At 38.2% G+C, this 20831-nt stretch overlaps 1 protein-coding gene across 7 annotated transcripts in view; it reads right to left on the reverse strand.

Annotated features, from left to right (window-relative positions):
- The window catches only part of larp1b (La ribonucleoprotein 1B), a 55759-nt gene that overhangs the window by 21413 nt on the left and 13515 nt on the right, over positions 1–20831 (reverse strand). For 2 of the 7 annotated variants that reach the window (XM_038304640.1, XM_038304639.1), the window contains exons 4-12: positions 19584–19806; positions 16487–16660; positions 14996–15121; positions 14702–14870; positions 12252–12396; positions 11977–12154; positions 10693–10886; positions 8927–9001; positions 5697–6056 (exon numbers count right to left, since the gene is read on the reverse strand). In XM_038304640.1, the coding sequence (XP_038160568.1) occupies positions 5697–6056; positions 8927–9001; positions 10693–10886; positions 11977–12154; positions 12252–12396; positions 14702–14870; positions 14996–15121; positions 16487–16660; positions 19584–19806 (1644 nt within the window). The remainder of the gene's footprint in view (positions 1–5696; positions 6057–8926; positions 9002–10692; positions 10887–11976; positions 12155–12251; positions 12397–14701; positions 14871–14995; positions 15122–16486; positions 16661–19583; positions 19807–20831) is intronic. The other 5 variants (XM_038304647.1, XM_038304644.1, XM_038304641.1 and 2 more) reach the window with 4 other exon arrangements.

Here is a 20831-nt window from a genome sequence, read left to right on the forward strand (position 1 = left end):
ATAAACTTTTCTTCATCAGCTGGATGGAGTAAATGTTATCTGGACATTTCCACTAACTGATATTTAAAAGGGGAAAAACTAAGATGTATGTTCAAAAAAACAAAAACTTAAAAAAACATTTAAAGGTTTTTATAAATGGTATCTTGAGTTGAGGTTTTAATCACTTTTAAGCAAAATTTCATAAATACATTATTTTCACTCTTCACAATCCTGCACCTAAACATTACCTGAAGTGTTTAAAAAACTAAAACTGGTTGTGGAACTAAATAAAACAAAAATAAAACTTAACATTAATAAAAACTAATTAAAACCAACTAAATCAGAGAAAAATTGTTTCAACTAAATAAAATTAAAACTACTATTTAAATTAATTATTATGACATTTGCAGACTAGGTTTATTATGAATCAAAAGCAATAAGATTTTACAACTAGAATAATTTTTTAATTTTAAAGTTTTTATCACAGCATCGAGCAGGATTCAATGCCTTATAAAAGTATTCGGCCCCCTTGAACTTTTTAACCGTTTGCCACATTTAAGGCTTCAAACAAAGATATAAAATTGTAATTTTTTTTTTTGAAGAATCAACAATAAGTTGGAGACAATCATAAAGTGGAACAAAATTTATTGGATATTTTAAACTTTAACAGATAAAAGTGAAAAATTGTGTGTGCAAATTTATTCAGCCCCCTTGAGTTAATAGTTTGTAGCACCAAATTTCGCTGTGATGACAGCTGCAGGTCGCTTGGGTTATTTATCAGTTTGAACATCGAGGGACTGAAATCTTTGTCCATTCTTTCTGCAAAACAGCTTGAGCTCAGCCAGTTTGGATGGAGAGCGTTAGTGAACAGCAGTTTTCTGTTCTTTCAACAGATTCTCGATCAAATTCAGGTCTGGACTTTGACTAGGCCGTTCTAACACATGCATATGTTTATTTAAGAGCCATTCCATTACAGATTTCACTTTATGATTTGGATCATTGTGTTTTGGAAGTTTTGCAGGCTCCAACAGGGTTTCTTCCAGAATCTCCCTGTATTTCGCTCCATCAATCTTCCCATCAGTTTTAACCATCTTCGTGCCTGCTGAAGAAAAGTAGACCCAATCCATGATGCTGCCACCACCATGTTTGATAGTGAGGATGGTGTGTTCAGGGTGATGAGCTGTGTTCCTTTTACATCAGACATAATGTTTTGTATTGTTGCCAAATAGTTAAATTTTGGTTTCATCTGACCACATCATCTTCTTTCAAGTGTTTGCTGTGTCTTCCAGGTGGTTTGCAGCAAACTTTAAAGAATACTCTTTATTGATATCTTTAAAAAAATGGTTTTCTTCCAAAAAGGCCAGATTTCTGCAGTATAAGACTGATTTCCTGTTTTCCTATGGAGAGTCCCCCACCTCAGCTGTAGATCTCTGTAGTTCATCTAGAGGATTGACTGACAGACTCTTGGTTGCATCTATGATCAGTTTACTCCTTGTTAGAGCTAAAAATTTAGTGGGACGTCCAGGTCTTTGTAGATTTGCTGTGACAATGCTCCTTGGGATGTTAAAAGCTTGGGAAATCTTTGTTATCCAAATCCGGCATTAAATTTCTCCACATCAGTATCTCGGACCTGCCTGGTGTGTTCCTTGTTCTTCATGATGCTCTCTGTGCTTTAAACAGACCTCTGAGACAATCACAGAGCAGGTGTATGTATACAGAGACTTGATTACACACAGGTAGATTTTATTTATCTTCATCAGTCATTTAGGTCAACATTGGATCATTCAGAGATCCCCAATGAACTTCTGGATAGGGTTTTCTGTACTGAAAGTAAAGGTGCTAATTCATTCTTTTTTATTAAAAAGATTTTTAAAAATCCAACAAATTTAATTTCCCTTCATGACTGTGTCTTACTTCACAGGAAAATTATAATTTTATATTTTATGTTAGAAGCCTGAAATTTGGCAAAAGGGGGCTGATGCTTTTGCATGGTACTGTATCACAGAAAATCATAAGTTTTGACGTTATGCTGCTTTTTTCCTTATTAGTAAAAACAGTTATCTTAGACCTGGGGCCTAAAAGCAGTTAACACTGGAGATAAAATAAAAAAAAATTCTGCCTTAATATTATTAATGCACGACAGCACCTACGCATCGGGCCCTTTCCTTACTTCTCTGTAATTACAGAACAGTTCTTCTCTCAGAGATCTTGCAGATTGTTGAGGCTGATTACATCCCAACATGCAGATACAAACACCTGATAATACCATGGGCTGAAGGCATCAGTGTGACACACAACATCTGTCAAGTGGACTCTGACCTTTACACGTTGGCCTCACATGCATGATAGTGAAAAACAAAAACTGCATTTGACCTTGCTGTGTGTGTTCAGGCGTGGGATTTCCCACACGTGGAAGCTTTAAACACAACCTTTGAGCCAAAAAAGAGCCGACATTGCTGAAAGCTCCTGATGACCATGATGAGTGAATAAGTGATCTTAGTGAGGGAAACACTTCAGCACAGAGGCCACATTTACAGGGACATGATTGCTGTAGTTTATGGTTACAGAAGGAAGCATTTGATTTGTTTAAAATCATCAAAATACAGTAATATACAGTTTAAATGTACATTTACCTCATAAAAAAGACTTTTTTTTTTTTATACATATTTGACTTTTAGTAGAGATATACCAATTAAATCAGAGAAAGAAGCAGCCCGTTTCACAATGACTGGTGATTAGAAACTCAAAAACTTAAATTCACATTTTCTTTTCATACATCTCTTTGGACTATTTTCATTTTATAAACTTAGACCACTGTTTTTTTCCCCCAAGTTGTGGCTTTTATTCACTTTGATGCTTTTTCACATCATGCTTCCTTATGAGCTGTGTAGTATTTTTAGTTTAATTCGTAACCGGCAATGAAAGAATAAATTATTGCACAATAATCAGGGATGCTCACTTTTTCTAACTGAATTTTTTAGGTCGAAATGTTTTTATCTTGATCGAAAGATCAGTACAAGTCAACTGCAATTTGATCAACAGCAATGATCAAATTTGATGTAACAATAGACAAATATGTTTTCATTTATTAACCTGCATTATTAAGATGTTTGGTTATAACTGAATTATTGAATTTAGAGGATTTCAAACATTAAATTGGTTTAAGCATTCATTTCAACATAACCACAGTCTGGCAATAAAAAACAGTTAAAGAAATGGCACAACATTGTTAGAGAGACTACATACTATTTTATCCACTACAGTTCTGCTGAGCAAGTCTCACAAATGACGTTGCATCATTGCTCTGTGACCAACATCTAATGCTCTTACATTCGCTGCTTCTGCAGATGCTGCAGCTTTTCTAAAACCGGGTCATTCAGCTATGGACGCAGCTGTCGGATATACGAAGGGCTTGTGCAGTACACGTTTATTTTAGTCCTCCTTTACACAGCAAAAGGGGGATCAGTTCAACCTCAGAGACCCCTGAGAGGATGTCATGGTGTTTGGGACAAAGCAGGTCCGGCTTTCTATCCACAACTGTTGCGGATGGTCAAAATGTTTTATCTAAATCCAAATAACACAAATATTTAGCTACAAACTTCTTAATAGTAGGTTATAGCTCAAACGTAACTTATTAAAGATGGAAAAAAGGTGACTGTATGAGCGGACTGGCTGGTATGCTTGTTTAGAAGGAAGTAGGATTATTTTGCTAATCAATTCATCTATCATTTATATATATCATTAAGTTCTTTACAGAAGATTTTTTTTTACAGAATTAAACCAAATGAAACAAAATTTGCCACTTGAGGATTTCTGGATTTAGCATACTGACAGACGAAAAAGCCATTTTATCTTTAATGCAAACTATGAATATATATTTTGTTTAATTTTGGTATAATTACCCCTCTAAGTGGGTTTTAGAGTCTCTACACTCCAGTTAAGGATTAATGGATTACTAAATTAATTAATGCTTATTTCAATAATGGAATAATCATGACTAATTTAGCCCTGGTAAAGACACGCTTGTATAAATGAGTGGTATAACCGTGAATGACAATTTTAACTGATAAAAGAAATGTCAGGAACCAAACTGCACATAATCTTACAATTTGGATAATATTTTTTCCATGTGTTTCATCTTGGTTGGCCCTGGCTGGTGGCTTTATATAAAACGCAATTTGAAATTGGGATCTGAGAAAGAAAAAAAAAAAAAAAAACTATATAAAATATGTAAAACGACAAAATGTGAGAAAATAAAAAAATGTGAGTTAAATATGAGTAAAACATTTTTAATTAAATATAAGTTACATTTTTTCAAATTTACATTTTACAAAACATGTTCTTTGTTTGCAGAAAAATTCCCTCCACAGTATTGAGCCCTATCGTGTCGCTGAAACAACTCTATTTTGCAGGCCGTCTATTAGTGAGGTGAGAAAAACAAAGTTAGCTCGTTCAATATCAGTGATGTAATTCGACATTGATTCTGAGTAACAACAGACTTTAAAAAAAGGTAATCGAAAAAGGAAAAATGTATATTCTATGACCTATAAAGGGACGCAAAACTTTCTGAGTATGCTAGAGAAGCTGAGCACGGTAAAGCCTTTTTGCCCTCAGTCTCTTTCAACTTCTTTCAACGTATTTTGGATTTGGTAATAAATAGAGGAATTCTGGGAGTCTCATAGTTGATGTTAAGTTCTAGATTATCTGTACACAGAGGTTTCGGTTGGAAACAATGGTATCAGTGAAATCCATCATGAGTGAAAAAAACACTACATAATTACAGAGAGAAGGATCATTGATGACCAGAACCTTTCTGGATTCTCCGGGGTTCTAGGTTCTCTATCATATTCCCCTGTCTTCAGTTCTGTAGGTTCTCTAAAGGATTAAAGTTTAAGAACTGAGCTTGCCATTGAAATAGGTTATTTTTGTGTTTTTTCAATCCTTTAAGTTTAAATTTGATCACATGATTTAGCTCCCCATCACTTGAAAAGCATGTTTTCAGTTTCCCAAGCAAAGGCTGTTAAGTATTTCCTTAAAATCTGGCAATTCAAACAGTTTATGATGTCATACACCTACATAAGCTGAACAGAAAAGTTTTTTCATGAAACTCGGCTGACATGTCAGCTGAAAAGATGAATTTTACAGTCAGCTGATCAAATAGCGGTTTCAGGCAAATTTAGAGGACCGGAAAGCAAATTATGATGACATTTGTAATGGAACTAAAGTAAAAATGTATCTGTGATGACGTCCTCTGTTTTGGCAATTAAGGACACCTCCATAACTACCTCTCTAACCTGTGTCATTCCACAGCGGTTGGTTTTAAGTCCTCTGTTGTTTGTTTCCTTTATCTGCATTATTATATTTTTTAATGATATTTCTTAATACTTTTATGCAGATTACATTCAATTCTATATGTATTTTGAGCTTCAATAATTGTACAGGCTGTCCACCATTTATCCAAGATCAGTGATTGGTTTCAGTAAAAATATTATTTCATTATGTGCTATACATTTGCAAATTATAATAAATCAAATGAAAGTGTGATCACACTGCTCTAATAAAAGTTTTTCTACACATCTTTAATAGAGGTGCCAATAAGGCTTGAGGGAACTGTAGGTAGAGGATCAAGCACATATTAACCCTAATATATGTATTTTAATTTGGAAAATAGGCTACCATAAAAAGATATCCTTAATGACTGATGTCTGTGATCTTACCTTGCTACACTCGATCAGCTCCTCTCCCTTCCACAGGTCCTGTTCGTAGTAGTACAGCCCGTCGTTGATTGCTTTAGCCAGATCAGCGGTGATCTTGGCTCGGGACTCGTGGTTTCCTGTGCGATCACCACCAGGGTGTTTGCGAACGTAAGGAGGAGTCTGGGTGACAATCAGGATCTTGTTGACATCTTGGTCGTCCAGCTCGTAGTCTGAGTCATCCTCATCTGACCAGTCGGTGAATTTGTTCTTCCTGGGCGCCATCTGCTCCATTTCCTCATCGAACATGAAGTCCAGCTCCTCCTGGTCCAGCTCAGCCTGAGCAGGAGGCTGACTGCTCGGAGCAGTGGCTTTGGATTCTCCCTGGAGAAAGTTAGAAAAGATTGAGTGAAGGTGGGAAGAACCAAACCTGAAGATAAAGGGGAAGGTTACCGTCTTGCATAAGTATTCATACCCAGTGATCATTACCATCATTAACCACATTCCAGTCCAAACAACCAGGGTGAAATACTGAAAAGCTCAGTGACCAGGCTAAATGCTGTTAGCAAAACAACCTAACAATGAACAGTGCATCTGCTTCACCTTTTCCATATTTTGTTATGATAAAGCATTTTTTTTGCCAATATGGGTAAATAGATTTTGTAGAGTATTCACAGTATTTACAGCTTCTAGACTTCCTGACTATGATGCCAAAAGATAAGCGCAGCCAATTATCTTTGAACAAACTTGTTTCTGATCCAGCCACCATGTTTCATCAGAGAGGTCTCTGCTCAGCCTTTCTGGATCACTCTAGAGATGTTCAATTACCGTATTTTCACGACCATAAGGCGCACCGTACTAAAAGGCGCAGTCTCAGTTATGTGTGCCATTTCTGTATTTAACACACACATAAGGCGCACCGGACTATAGGGCGCGTTTTTTATATACCGGTACATGTCCTCTACTACCTTTAAATAGCTCTACTGCGTATTTAAAAATACAGCGGGGGCAAAACTGAGTATGACTGTGCTTTATTCATGTATTTATTACAAAGTATTAATCAAACCTGGGAGCTGACCGTGAGACAGACACATCGCAGATGACACAGCGCTGTGATCACTCCTAAATTAACTTAAAATCCTGAAACCTGCCGACAGAATATGTTCGCTTTTATTACCGGTATCCTGGTGCCTGCAGTTTAAATTATTTAGATTAAAAACACCTGCCAGCCACTGCATGAACCCGGAGGCTACTCAGCCTAGAGGCTGCTGATGAAGGGATTTCTACTGTCGGTGCACCGCTGGTATGTGGGGGTCTGAGCGCCTCCGACAGAAATAGATAATCTGGATGAACTTCAATGAACTTCAATTATTAAGTTTTCAGGTGGACTTTCTCACTTAAAAACATATTAAAACTACTTTATTCCCACTGATCACAGCAAATATAGCTGCAAGATTTAGATTATTTAGATGAAAAAACACCTGCCAGCCACCGCGGTGAGGAGGAGGAGACCCGGCCCAGAGGCTGCTGTTGAATTAAGTTTTCAGGTAGAAAAATAGAGCGGGAGCAAAACTGAGTATGTTTGTGCTTTATTCATGTATTTATTACAAAGTATTAATCAAACCCATCAAAGTCATCATCCTCTGTTTCTGAATTAAACAGCTGCGCTAAATCAGACATGCCAGTTTCCCCTTCTTCGCTGTCAGAGTCACTTTCCGTGCAGCGCGGCTCCTCAGAAATAATGCCGGCTTTTGCGAAAGCTTGAACAACAGAGCCAGCAGACACGTTAGTCCCAGCATCAACAATCCATCCGCAAACTGTGGCGTTAATTGCCCGGCGCTGCCTTCCACTTATCGTGAAACTGTGGTCTCCGTCGGTCATCCATCGCTCCCACGCCGCTCGCAGCCTTACTTTGAACGGCCGGTTCACACCGATGTCGAGCGGTTGAAGTTCCTTTGTCAGACCCCCGAGATAACGGCGACCACAGCGTTTATTTTTTTTCACCATGTTTTTCACATCGGCTGTGAGATGGGCACGCATGGAGTCACATATTAAAATCGATGGTGATGCGTGGAAAAAAACCACCTGGTCTCCTCACATACACCTGCCTCAGCCACGCTTTTATCATCTCCTCATCCATCCAGCCCTTTCCATTTGCCTTAATATGTCATCAGAGCGATGTGTCTGTCTCGCTGTAAGCTCCCAGATCAGCTTCTCTGATTGGTTGATGCGGCGCTTCCAGCAGCAAAACTTCAATTTTTTCCATCTCTCGCGTTGGCGGCGCGCTCCCGACGCGCTGCGCCTGCTGCTCAAAACGCGCTGCGGGACCTTTTGCTGCGCCTATACGCTCGTCAACCGTTGACTTTGCATGTAAACTCGCTGCTTCTGCTGCACCTGCTGCGTCCGGTTCACAGCGAGCGCATTAATTTGTTTCACCATGTTTTTCACATCAGCTGTGAGATGGGCACGCATGGAGTCAGATTAACAGCGATGGTGATGAGTGGAAAAAAAAACACCTGGTCTCCTTACATTCAGCCACTCTTTCATCATCTCCTCAATGAGGTGGTCTCAAAAGTCGCAGTTGCAACACACATAGGGCGCACCGCACATTTTGAGGGGAAAAAAAGACGTTTATGTGCGCCTTATAGTCGTGAAAATACGGTAGATTAAATTCTGGGCAACTAAAGAAACCTACATAAAAGACAATGGGATTGCCTCTAGTATGCATCGTATGTCTCTGCATTTACTAAGGACAAATAGTGTAGCATTATGCCCTCAATAGGTAGATATATGTTTCAGTTGGTTTGAAAGATTTAAAAAGAACTGTTAAAATTTCAATAACCAATTTCTAAGTATTGACTCTGACGTTTTCCATCAGAACCTGTGGGTTCTAGTTCAGGTAAATACACCCAGTAAAAGGTTTAACTTCTGTAAAACTAGCTTGCATAAGTCTTCTAATCATCCCGGTCACCATGTTTCACTGTAAGGATGCCTGTTCAGGATAATGTTGAAACTTCAATTACATTCAGTAAAGTCTGAGGTTGTAAAATGAAAAACATTGGAAAAGATCAAGGATATGAATACTTTTGTGAGGTACGCAAAAGTTTTAGGCTGAAAAATATTTTTGAAGAAAAAAAACAAAAAAAAAAACAATTGAACCATTCTGAATGAGTAAATGTTTGAAGACATGCAGAGAAAGGAGAAGCGGAGGACAAAGTGGGATGATTGAATGACTGAAGTAAGAAGTACTCAACAGGAGAGGAGAGGTGGTCAGGCTGGAGCTCTGAGGGGCATGAGGGGCCAGCAGCACACACATCATCACTGTCATGCTGCCGGCCAGAGAAAGGATGACATGGAGACGGAAAACATGGACAAATGATAGGAGAGGCACAGAAGGAAAGAGGGATGAGATGGATGTTAATCAGCAGAATTTGTTGTGGTTAAATAAGAATGACAGTTCATTAGGAGACTCCCTACTGTTCACTGAGGCATTGCTATGTTTAGCTAAGGATTCCTCATAGTTCTTGATCTTTAATCTGATATTTATCATGGCATTCCACTGTGGTCTGATTTGCATCTAGTCAGACTCAAACTTACAGTCAAAGCACAAAGGACTTTATGTTGTAATCTGGCTCCATTCACTTATTCTACATTCTACAAATCAAAGTCCAGAAGATTTTCTTTTTGTTGTAATCTACAAATAATGTGTTTAGTTAAAGTTGCACCAATTTTCTTTCCCTCAATCATATAGGTTATAGGTGAAAAGACTAATAAAATATTTTTTTCCTGTCCTAATTGTAAAATGTAACTAAGGTTTATGTAAAAGCGTGACCCAACCAACCAGACAAGTTTTGAAAAAGTTACCAAAGGGGGCAGTTAACGTGTAAGGTGGGGTTATATTCAGGAAATAGGAAGCAACAGTAAATTTGATTTGCCTGAATAGTCAAAGTCCCTAAAGAAAACACTTTACAGACTAAAAGGTGATAAGATAATGCTATAACAAATGCTACCGATCAGTTTTTTTGATCAATTGGCCCTAAAGTAAGTGTGCACCAATCCGATGCAATTTAGCCTCTGCAAAGGTCCTAAAGTCAACCACGGTTAAAGCTCCAAACTTTTCAGTTAAAAATATTTCTATTTGAGAACAGCCTCATGTAGTTAGTCGCCATTTGGGCATAAAAACTACAATCCGTTGCTTTTGCTATGGTTGTAAAAAGGGCCAAACAGGACAGGCCAACTTCCAGTTCTGAGGTAAATCAAAAGCACAGAATACCTGAATACCCTAATAGAGGGCAGCACTAAAGCCGGGCATTCTCGATGCTCTGATGTGATCTACCCGCTCACACTAGACGTCAGACTGACACTGAGAGATGGCTCTGGTCGCACTCATCGTTCTGGAAGAAGAAGAACCCCCTTGTGTGCACATGTGCAGTGCTTGAGGTTCTGGTAAATCGGCTCGTAGATACTCGTAGCTCTGCTTCAACAGCAGGATTTGCCCACGAACACCTTATGATGGCCGAGTGAATTTCAAACACTTTCGATTTCCCCGGACCTTACAATTCCTGATCGGCAGGTGGCTGAGAGGCTGATAGCCGCCCCCTTACCTCTTTTATACTACACAACGCAGGACGTAGGATGAGGCAAAAACTCGGCCGGATTGAAAAATTCTCGCACGATTGGAGAATTAAATATGAAAATTTGTACAAAAGTTACCATTTAACTGCATCAAAAGCAAATATTTCCAACAATTTTGGGGTCATTGAATGCATTAATCAAAAGCTTTTTATTTTGATGCATTTTCTCTTTTTAGTTTTAAGAAAACAAACCATGAGATAATAGTTCAGAACATCTGTTACTTTAATAATGGGGATGATTGGCTCAATTTTCTAGCAGAATTAAAACACTATATCTCAGATGAATTGCAGCCATTTAAGGGTAAATACAATTATTTTTGTACTTGTCCACTTCGGTTCTGTATCACTGTTGCTCATTAACCTACAACCCTTTTTGATTAGCCTACCTTTGATTTTCCGGAGGTCTGACGGTGCCGTTTCTCCACTTGGATCCAGGCGTCAGGGTCTAGTTTGGGGTCAGACTTGGGGGTGTCTTTGGAGTTGTCCGAGGCCGAGTTAGAGTCCTGGTTGGAGGGGGCGGGTTCACCTGATTCCTGTAGCTGCGTTGAGTCCAGTAGCGGCTCATTTACAGGCAAGGTGGCTAAAAATGGCCAGAGAAATAAACAAGAAGCTATCAGCACAACCAAACGATCAATTAAAGCAATGTGAAAACTGAGGACATTAAAGGAGTCTTCCATTTCTACAATGTATGCCTAGACATCACTGTGCCTTCTCACCTTTTACCCTCCTTTTCTGCCTTCTGTGACAAAACTCCTAGTATTAACACTTAGAAGAGGTTTTAGTCTAGAAATGTGACACGTTTACACTAACTTATTCATCAAAATTAATACACAACCTGCAACCAAACACCTTTAATTATCTCTTGACAAGAAAAATGAATCCACAGAAATGCCAAAGGAGACAAATTAAACTATAAAGTAAATAAATAAACGGTTTCAAAAAATAATTTTTTGCTACAAAGAAAAGCTTGGCTTAAGGACAGAAATAACTGCAGCATGAAGGTTCATTCGATGGCGACTCCTCCTGGCATCAATTAATCCACATTTTCTGCTCAAGTAAATATTTAGGGCGGCAGCATTTAGTAGATAAAATCAGAATAAGTGTATTTTTTGCTGCCTTGGAGTTCTGGAGGATTTGATGTAAACTGGATCTAATCACATATGTTGGTACTCTTCACTGTTCATTTTTGACTTTTTTTTCCCTTTTGTTTTTATATATTAAAAGCTGATTGGTTACAGGAATCTGCAGGGAACTGTAGATTCCTGCCCGGAACCGGGTCAGGTTCTGGCGCTCCTTTCCCCGTTGGCTCCCTGCCCCCACCCACCGGGGTTCCCGGAGCGGCCCCGGAGCTGACGGTTCGGCTCGAATGCCCGATGTGTACGTGGTGTACTGTAGTCGAACAAAATCCCGGACGATTTTGAAATAAAAATATAACAAACTAAATGTCTGCAGCTGGTGGTATCACACGGTGAGCTAGCTTATCATTTAGGAGTACACATCGAAGAAAAAAAAGCGATGAACAGTGGAATCCCGCGGAGTGGATTGGTGGGAAGGACAACAAAAATGAAAATCAAGATTTTCTGAAAGATGTAATCTTCCTGAACGAAAATTCAACTAACTGATAAAACCAATCAGAAGCCCTGTCCTGAAGAAGGTAAATGAATACTGACCAGCAGTGGGTGCATTGAGGTTCTGTCGAGGAACAAATTCAGGGCAGTTGATGAGCTGGGAGAAGTCGGTGCGAGGGGAACCCACGACGGAAGGGCCGGGGATGGGCCAGCGGTCTGGCTCTACTTTACAGCGGATCTTGTCGTCCACCAGCTCCACTTCTGTGCTGCTTTTTAAAGCCTGGAAAGATAATTTCATGAGCAGGTTTCAAATCAGGAAAAGATCCAGATAATTTGTAATCATGTCTGACCGATTCATTTCAGGGCTGGGTATTTACCTCCATAATGAGGTTGACATCAGTGGTAAGAGCCTGAACTCTGTGGAAGCCAGCAATGAGAGAAATGGGAAGGAAGCCCTGTGCATCCATTTTCCTCCTGAGGAAGAAATCCCGCTCCAGGTTGTGGATGCTGAAGTAGTATTCACTGGAAGAAGAGGTAATATAGATATAACCAGTTTAGATATAAATGATGTCAGTCTATTCAGATCAAACTCGCTGTTGCAAATAGTGTGATGGGTGGCGTCATCCTCCGACAGAAACCAGTTTGCTCTAGAATTTGGTCCATAAAACCCAAAACTTTGCATTTCTGGGTTCTTTTCTCTCAAAGTGATTTCAAAAGGATAACTTGAAATTCAGGGGTGATGTTTCTATGCAAATCAATGTAAAAATATGGTGTTTCAGCAGTTTGTAAAAGTATTCATACTATTTAAACATGCCCCCCTGTTTTTTACAATATACCCACAACCTTCAGTTAATTGTATTGCTATTTTTTTGTGACAAAAGGAAATTTGAAGCTGGTTTTCAAAATTCTTTACAAATGATATGTTGTTCTTCTGTGCCTAGCCAATGGTTATTTGATATTTGTAGACACATCCACTCAGACAAACATCAGTTTTGTTATTTGCAGGATTTAAACAGAGTTAAATTCAAACACAGGTTGACCTGAAAGTTAATTAGGAAAGTTGATTTAATGGAGATTTTTTTTCCTTTACAAAACTTGAACCAGTTGAAGCTTCATCCCCCCTCCATCGAATAAGCCCCCGTTGGATTCATTTCAGTTCTGAGTTGGTTGTTCTCCGAGCAAACTGTAGTTTTTAGGTCTTTAAACTGCTATTCACTTGGTTGATTTGGAGTTTATCAGGGTAAAGCGAACAAAAAAATACACACGCACAAAAAAATAAATTTCTATAAAAAAAATTAATTATTTCCCTTTCAGTACAATAAATTAAATATGTTAAATATTTTAGACTGATATCAGTATTTCAGAAGAATATAATAGTTTCCATTTATAGGTTATTTTAATAAATGAAGCTTAATTTAAGGGTTTTATTTTTAGAACAGGAGGGTTAAAAGGATGCTGGTTGAGGTGTATCAAAAAATATGCCATTAGAAATATTCTATGATCCTGGACTATTAAATTGTTTTCTTCTTATTCACCTGATATTCTGACTACAGCTCCAAATGGAGAGAGCTTTCTGTGTCTCTCGCTGCTCCCAGTCTACTGCTTGTCGCATCACTTCATGTCACACCCTGACACACAAATATTTGTGCCAGCTCAGCCTCAGGCAGAACCACGTTTCATGAATAAAACCGGTGATATAGTGAGCGTCCTGAATAGTGCAGAGATGAGGAAAAGCAGTGGACAGGAATGTCCCCTCTCACCATTGTCACTCACCCCCCCTCTCGGTCTCTTCCCCCCCATTACTCTCTCCATTCCCTACCATCACTCATTCAGGCCTGCATTTAATTCCTCGCCTGTGCCTTTAGAAGCACTCAATCTATTTTTAGGAGCACACCTCACACTGGCCGGAGTCACATCTTCAATGAGGCCAAAGCTGTCAACTAGACACCAGCAGCACACTGCCCCCTGCAGGCCAAACTGATTTACTAATAATTCTGTTTAATCTGCGTAAAGTTTTTACATAATAAATGTCTTAGGACCTGGATAAGAACTGGGTTTAAGTTTGGGAAACTAACTCATTATTCATGGTTCTAACTCAGTGGCTCTCAGTCCTCATCTTGTGGAACCTCTATCCTGCAGGTTTTAGGTGTTTTCCATACTGCCTTGATTGCATCATGAGGTGGTGTAATTTTTAGAATCAGGTGTTCTGATGCAAGCATGAGGGGAATTGGGCCCATGGTTCCAGGATTGAGAACCACTGAGGAAAATGGTTCAGCTGCAGCTCTGGCAGCAACTTTAGAGTTGATGTCCTAGTCAAAGGGGAACATCCTTCACTCCAGTAACATGTTTGGTCTTCCTTCAGGGATTCCCTATACTGGGCTTCATCCCTCCAATCTATTCACCAGTTTCCCAGTGGCTGCAGTGAATTAGTATCCCCATACCATGATACTTCCACTGCCATGCATCACAGCAGGAATTTACAGTACAAGTTTTCTTCCCAAATAGTTTTAAATAATAGGTCCCATTAGGCCTGACAATAAATCCATCAATCAGGCATTTTAAAATAATGTAGCAAAGATTTCCAACCCAAGACCAATTGCCCTGAAAAATGTAATTGAGTACTTTAGAAGATAGATTTCACAATGATTATTATGTATGTATTAATTTTAAATGTTATAAGATTAGAGCATTTTCGAGGGCCAAGTTTTATTAAGCTATTAGTAATTATCTCCATAAGATGGTATTCGGTACCATAGAGCTCCAGGTGGAATGTATTTTAAAGCTTCTTAAATGTTAATGTCTATATAACGTGTTGGTTAACACTTACATTTGCCTCCTGATGTATTCCTTAAGAAGCTTTTCATCCACTGTATACATCTGGACCTTGTTGCCATCATCGTAGTAGTAAACTATGCTGCTACTGAAGTCTGCAGGGACCTGAACTGAGCCGTCAGATGAGTGAGAGTCTCTGTAACTCAGAGAGTATTCGTACCGACCTGAGTAAACAGGAAGAAGGCAAATGCACTGATCAGAACTAAACATGAAAAGAAGAGGCGGTACAAATCTGGTTCCCTACAACTTGAACTGAAAATGATGTCAATATTAAAGCAGAAATGTCCACCTCGTCCACGACCTCTCCCACGTCCACGTCCTTTCCCCCTGCCTCGGAGTCCACCACGGCCAGCGCCGCCATCGCTCCGAATGCTGCCGCCATCGTCTCCGTGGTCCCGTGGCTCGGCTCTCCAACCTGTAAAAGATGATTCATGTTATTCCCTTCATTGAGCTTCTTTGGTTTCCTGAATAATCAAACATTGATTAAAGTGAGGATAAGAGGTATAGCAGCACAATATTAGGACGTAGTGAATTATAATTTTTTATTGTTGGGATGGTGAAATCAATTAACATAAATCCACATTTTACTAACTCCTTTATCATCTGTTGCTTTAAATGCTTTCTGAGGCTTCAGCATCTTGACACTATTATCTATATCACATTTTAAAGATATCAGCTGCTGAAGCTATTTTCTACAATAATAATGAAAACATTTGCATTTTGTTTAGTGCTTCTCCTATGAAAAGTTTTTGAATACTTGATACTCCTCGAGTTTTTATATATTTTCACACTACAACCAGATACAACGATATGTTTGTTTTATGAGACAGACCAACCCAGTGAATTAATAAAATATCAAATGGATTTATTTTTATTAAACATTTTCACAAATAAAACTCTGAGGTGCATGGATAATTTTGTGTTCAGCCCCCTTGAGTCAATAGCTAAGAACGTTTGTATAGTTATATTGATACTAAAGGTAGAACGATGCAGTTTTTAAAATTGTTTCCAAATAAAAAACAGACAAGCTCTGTGATCATTTATAGTCAAATGTACAGCAGCTGTACATTCTCAACAGACTGAGATCTCTGCAGTGAAACTTTTCTCATTCTTTTTTGCAAAAATAGTTCAAGGTCAGTCAGATTAAAGAATGTATTAACAAATGTTTGAAATTCTGCCAAGATTTAGGAATAAACTATAACTGGCCACTTTGAAGACATTTTTTTAGTTTGTGATGGAGGACTATTTTCCAACACACAGAATATTGTTGAATATAAGCTTCCGATAAAATCCAATCATTCTGTAAAGCCCAGATTTGATGAGACTGATGCTCCAATAACTGGGTATGATTTAGAACTGTTGGTCTTCCCCATAAAAGCCTCAATAAATGTGACAAACTATGAAAACTGGGTGTGAATACTTTCAGAAGGCCCTATTAAACACATGAGGTTAAAGTTAAAAGGTATTTTTCCAAAGTTCAAAGTCTATCTTAGTAGTAGTACTAAAATAGAGTTAATTTGAAACCTTAACATCGTACAATTTAAAAAAAAACTCCTAATACACTTTTTTAATCATCAAAAAAACCAAGCGCATGCAAAGGTGAAATGACACAGACTTCATGCTTTCAGCCATGCTTTTGGAAAAAGATCCGGTGTTAGAAAACAGTGGTGAGTAAACACAAAGCAATGTCAGAGGGTAAAGAGCGACAAGCTGGACAGAAAAGAAGCAAACAGAAGCACGAAAAAAAAAAAAAAAAAAAAAAGAGCTCCTCGCCACTTACTCCGGCTGTCATAATGCGCTCTGTTATCATGAACCATTTGATTGGGCGCCGTGGGATCAGACGAGTCGCTGATGAGCTCGGTGTCTGACTGAGCAGCGCACCCACTAGATGTCTTGTCTGCGTCATCCCGGGAGACGTCCTCCAGCGGCAGAGAAACCCACTTACGTTTGTTACCTATCCGTGATTGCATACCGAAAACAAAGCTTAAAGGTTTTTGGTCAAATGAGCCACATCAAAGAAAAATTACTAACCGAGTTTCAGCTCATTTCAGAGACCAATTATCCCCATCCCTTAGGTTTTTCTACACACATACAAACAGTTATTGAATTAAGGAATTCAAAATTACTTAACATTATTTAAAGAAACAAACAAAAAGTATCTAATAAACCTAAAGTAAGATCCACAACAGTGAATTTTATCTACATCGTAGCTCAGTCCAGAGAGAAGGGTACCATTTTTGCTTTTATTTTATTTACTTACAGCAGATTTGTCTATTTTACTTGAAACTATTTATAATATTGCAGCTATGTTGTCTTTTATCTTGTTTTTAAAAAAAATCAGGAAACAAGAGAAAAGTCATTGATATTGTTGGATATCCCTCATCTTGTAGACCCTTTCAGATCAACCTTTTGGTCTGTAATCAGCATCAGCCTAAAGTTCCTACCATGAAAGGAGGATTAGAAAACCCCCCTGAACCTGTAAGGAATCGGTAAAGGACTGGAGTAAAAGTGGGATGTATGAAACAAAGCGAAGACAACTGCAGGAGACAGGAGACCACCGTGTGCAGTGAGAGTAGAGACACCAGATGATCTTCCGCACAGGAAATCCCCCCTACATTCCTGAGGTGAATTGCTGTTTTTTAAGCTTTAGTTCCAAAAGTGTGCTAAGAAAGCAGACAGGACTGTTCAGTTTGGATGGACAAAGTGATCCATAATTAGGGATTTGGTTCTGTGTTTATTGTAGGACTATGACCTGAAAGGAGCTTTGGACAATTTCGTATTTACTCTGAGAATTTTTTTCCAAGACACAGGATTTAGGATACTTTAACAAGCCCAGTGCCAGGCAGCAACTGCAATGAAAACTGATAAGAGTTCCTTCCTAAAGAAAGAGATTTCATCCTATTTTATTAAGATTTATCAAGGTAAAGGGAACAAAATGTAAAAGAAGACCTAACATTTTAGATTTCAAATTGTCAAAGTTTATGTTGTAAGGCACGGTAGCATCTGCACAAAAACCAAAACTGTATAGAAGAAGGAGCCACCATCTCAGAGTGAAGATAAATGCAGGACAATACACGCCAGCGTCACATCTTCCCAAGACAGAAAACATTTTTTAAATAAATCCAGAAGCTGGACTGCTTTATCCTGCAGCATCAATTGTTTAGTAACTGATCTAAGGTCAAATAGTTACTTTGGAATGAGATAACTGGAAAAAACACTGGAAAAGTGTAAAGTTTTATATTACACCTCATGTCATAGTTAACTTATGCAATCAGTGTGTGTACAGTATAAGCAAAAGCAGCATTTTGTTGTTTTGGTTTGTTGCTACACAAACAAGGCACGGTCTCAATACATCGCTCCATGATGTTGGCCCCCATTTTTTACAGGTTTTACATGAGATTTATTATGAATGCTTTGCTGCAGACATAACGCACAACCATATATGCTGCCTATTCCAAAAGTCCATACCTGAAATTTCTGATATTTTTTCATGCAGTGTACTGCTGCAGCTTAGCCAGATCCAAGAAGCATGTTTTTAAAATCCTCAATCAATTAGTGTGTCTTTTTTTTCTCTCTAAGCTGTTACTTTATAAACACAATGAATAAATACCATTGTGTCACCAAGTCTGTTCTCTGTTTCACGCAAATTTAAATATTAAAACATTGCACAATTGAATAAAACTAAATCCGATAAATTAGAAGAATTATTTGTCCAGTTTTTCCCTCAGCTGCTATATAATTTTTTCGCATTTGAACCAAAAGCACAGGCACAATGCGGACGCAGCTCCTACTGTAGTAATGCACCATCTGTTACTCTGTTAGATCTCATTTATGGGATACAAGTTCTGGCACAAATTAAATGCTGGAGTGAAAGGTCTGAAATTTTAGATACAAGTCGATATATTTCTATACTTTTTTTTTGCCTGCTATCGGACAGATTTCCTCCATCAATATCAGATTTAAATATCCCTATCAAAAAAGTTTAAAATTAAAAGTCTGACTTGCCAAATGGTTAAAATTAAAAAAACGAAAACATATTTACATATTCGGACAAACTTTTGTCATAGCAGCATATAGGGGGGATCCCTGTGCCTGCAGATGGGTGCTTCATTTAGAGAATGAAGTGTTACTCTGCTCGAATCTTAAGCCTAAAATCACTGACTGACTAAAAAGTACAAATGTTATTTCAAAGTAAATATTCTGATTTGAACAATTAGTATACACTGAATAAAAAAATCATATTGTGGTAGTTTTCCTACTATTTGGGCACTATAAACAGTTCTTTAGCTTTTATTAAACTGTAACAACAAGCTTGTGTACAGTGACTGCTAAACAAATCAATAAATGTCCTTGTCTTTCAAAACAAAAAAGTGAGTTCTTAGATTTGACTTTTAATTGTGCTCAAATTAATGATAATAAATTCTCCATTAAATTTAATACAATCCCATTCAAACTGGAAGACTGTCATTTTAGGCTCTAAAGCTGATGAAAGGACCTGTTTTTCCCTTAAGGGTTAGTTGTGGTAACATACTCTGCTCAGACATTTTAACATGATGGCAAATCAGAAAAAGTCCAAAAGATTTGATTATTAAAGCAGAACGTGCACCAATCCACATTAATCAGACTTTACAAACAGATCATTACAGTTATCAACATGCCGTAAAAAAGACCCCAAAAAACAGGAAAGACCCCCATTGTCAGAAATATAAAGACATGCCTCTTTGATTTAGAACTTATGAATGCAAATTTGAATAAATTCAAACATTTTTATAAAACTTGTACACAGTGCAGCAACTAACAGACTTATTTAGCACAATATCTTCCCAGGGTGCACATGCATCTCAATGACACAGGGGAAAAAAACAAAAACAACTCACCCTCACCTCCTCTCTTCTTCAGGCCGGAGCTCTTAGAATCCAGCCCTGGTTTTGTTTCTCCTTCTTTAGAGGGTTCCTCCATTGGGTCTAGATGAGCCTCCTTGTTCTCCTTGCTCTCACCTCCATCATGACTGCTCTCTGATTTTCTGTCTGGTCGCTCTCTCCTCTTGTCCCTTTCTCTGCGGGAAGACGTTTTCTTTCCATCGTTGCTGGGGACATTTTGCTATTGGCGAAATGTAAACATAAGCCTTTATTTAAACTTCTGAACCTCATCTTTAATCATTTTATTTTGCAGCACTAGTTACGTTTTAATCCCAATAACCATTCAAAAAATGCAAGCAAGGAGGACAAAAGGGGGGGGGGGGGATGGGGCATGCAGTAAAGTTTGTAAAGGAATCTGGAATCTGTTCTTTTCATCCAATAATTATAAAATGCAACATAAAATTGACCAGAAACAACAATTATTTTGTAATTACTGCAGCCTGAACAAAGACCAATTTTGTGTATGACACAAATAGAAAATTTTTACTGTGAGGTTAGCCATTTTCTGAGGTGTTTTAGGAAATATAAACTATTTTATAGTTTTTATAGAAGCTATTCAAGCTATAGAAAAAATGCACTTAACACGGCAAGAGATGGCTAGACTTTCAGCAGATACAAGGGAGATAATCTAAGCTGCATCATCATGAAGCCCCCCCCACAAACACACAACTCTACAAATCGTAGGGCTGTTGAAGGAGAGGAGCAGCCCAGATGGAGTGTTTTGACCCATCTGCTTTTACAGCTGCATGATTGGCTCCATCATCCTGACAAAGTGCATCCAAATTAAGAGGGACTTGGATTTAAGGAACTGATCAGAGCACTGGGCAGGACCTCATTTATCTTCACATTAGGTGTTCTGGTAGGGTATATTTACATCCTGCCTCTGACTTTCCATGTTTTACGAAAGAGTGAACAACTACTGAAGAACTTGTCCTTTTTTCTGAGTTTTCACCCTCCACCCTTATTCTTAATAGGTAAAACTATGTTCAGCATCCACTACAACTAAATAAACTTAGCTGATATCATATGAGAGAAAAAAAATATTTTTTAAAGCCTGACTCCACCTGATCTGAAGACCATGTATGATATCAAAGCCTGACTTGAGTCAATCTACAGTCTAGTCAAGGGTTTAGAAAATGGAAACAGGTAATTAATAAGCAAAACTTTTGAGGATACTTTTTAATGAGACTTGGAAAAAACAACTGA

This window comes from Cyprinodon tularosa, unplaced genomic scaffold (genome assembly GCF_016077235.1).
Source record: "Cyprinodon tularosa strain WSP-4 unplaced genomic scaffold, ASM1607723v1 ctg54, whole genome shotgun sequence".
Lineage (NCBI taxonomy): Eukaryota > Metazoa > Chordata > Actinopteri > Cyprinodontiformes > Cyprinodontidae > Cyprinodon > Cyprinodon tularosa.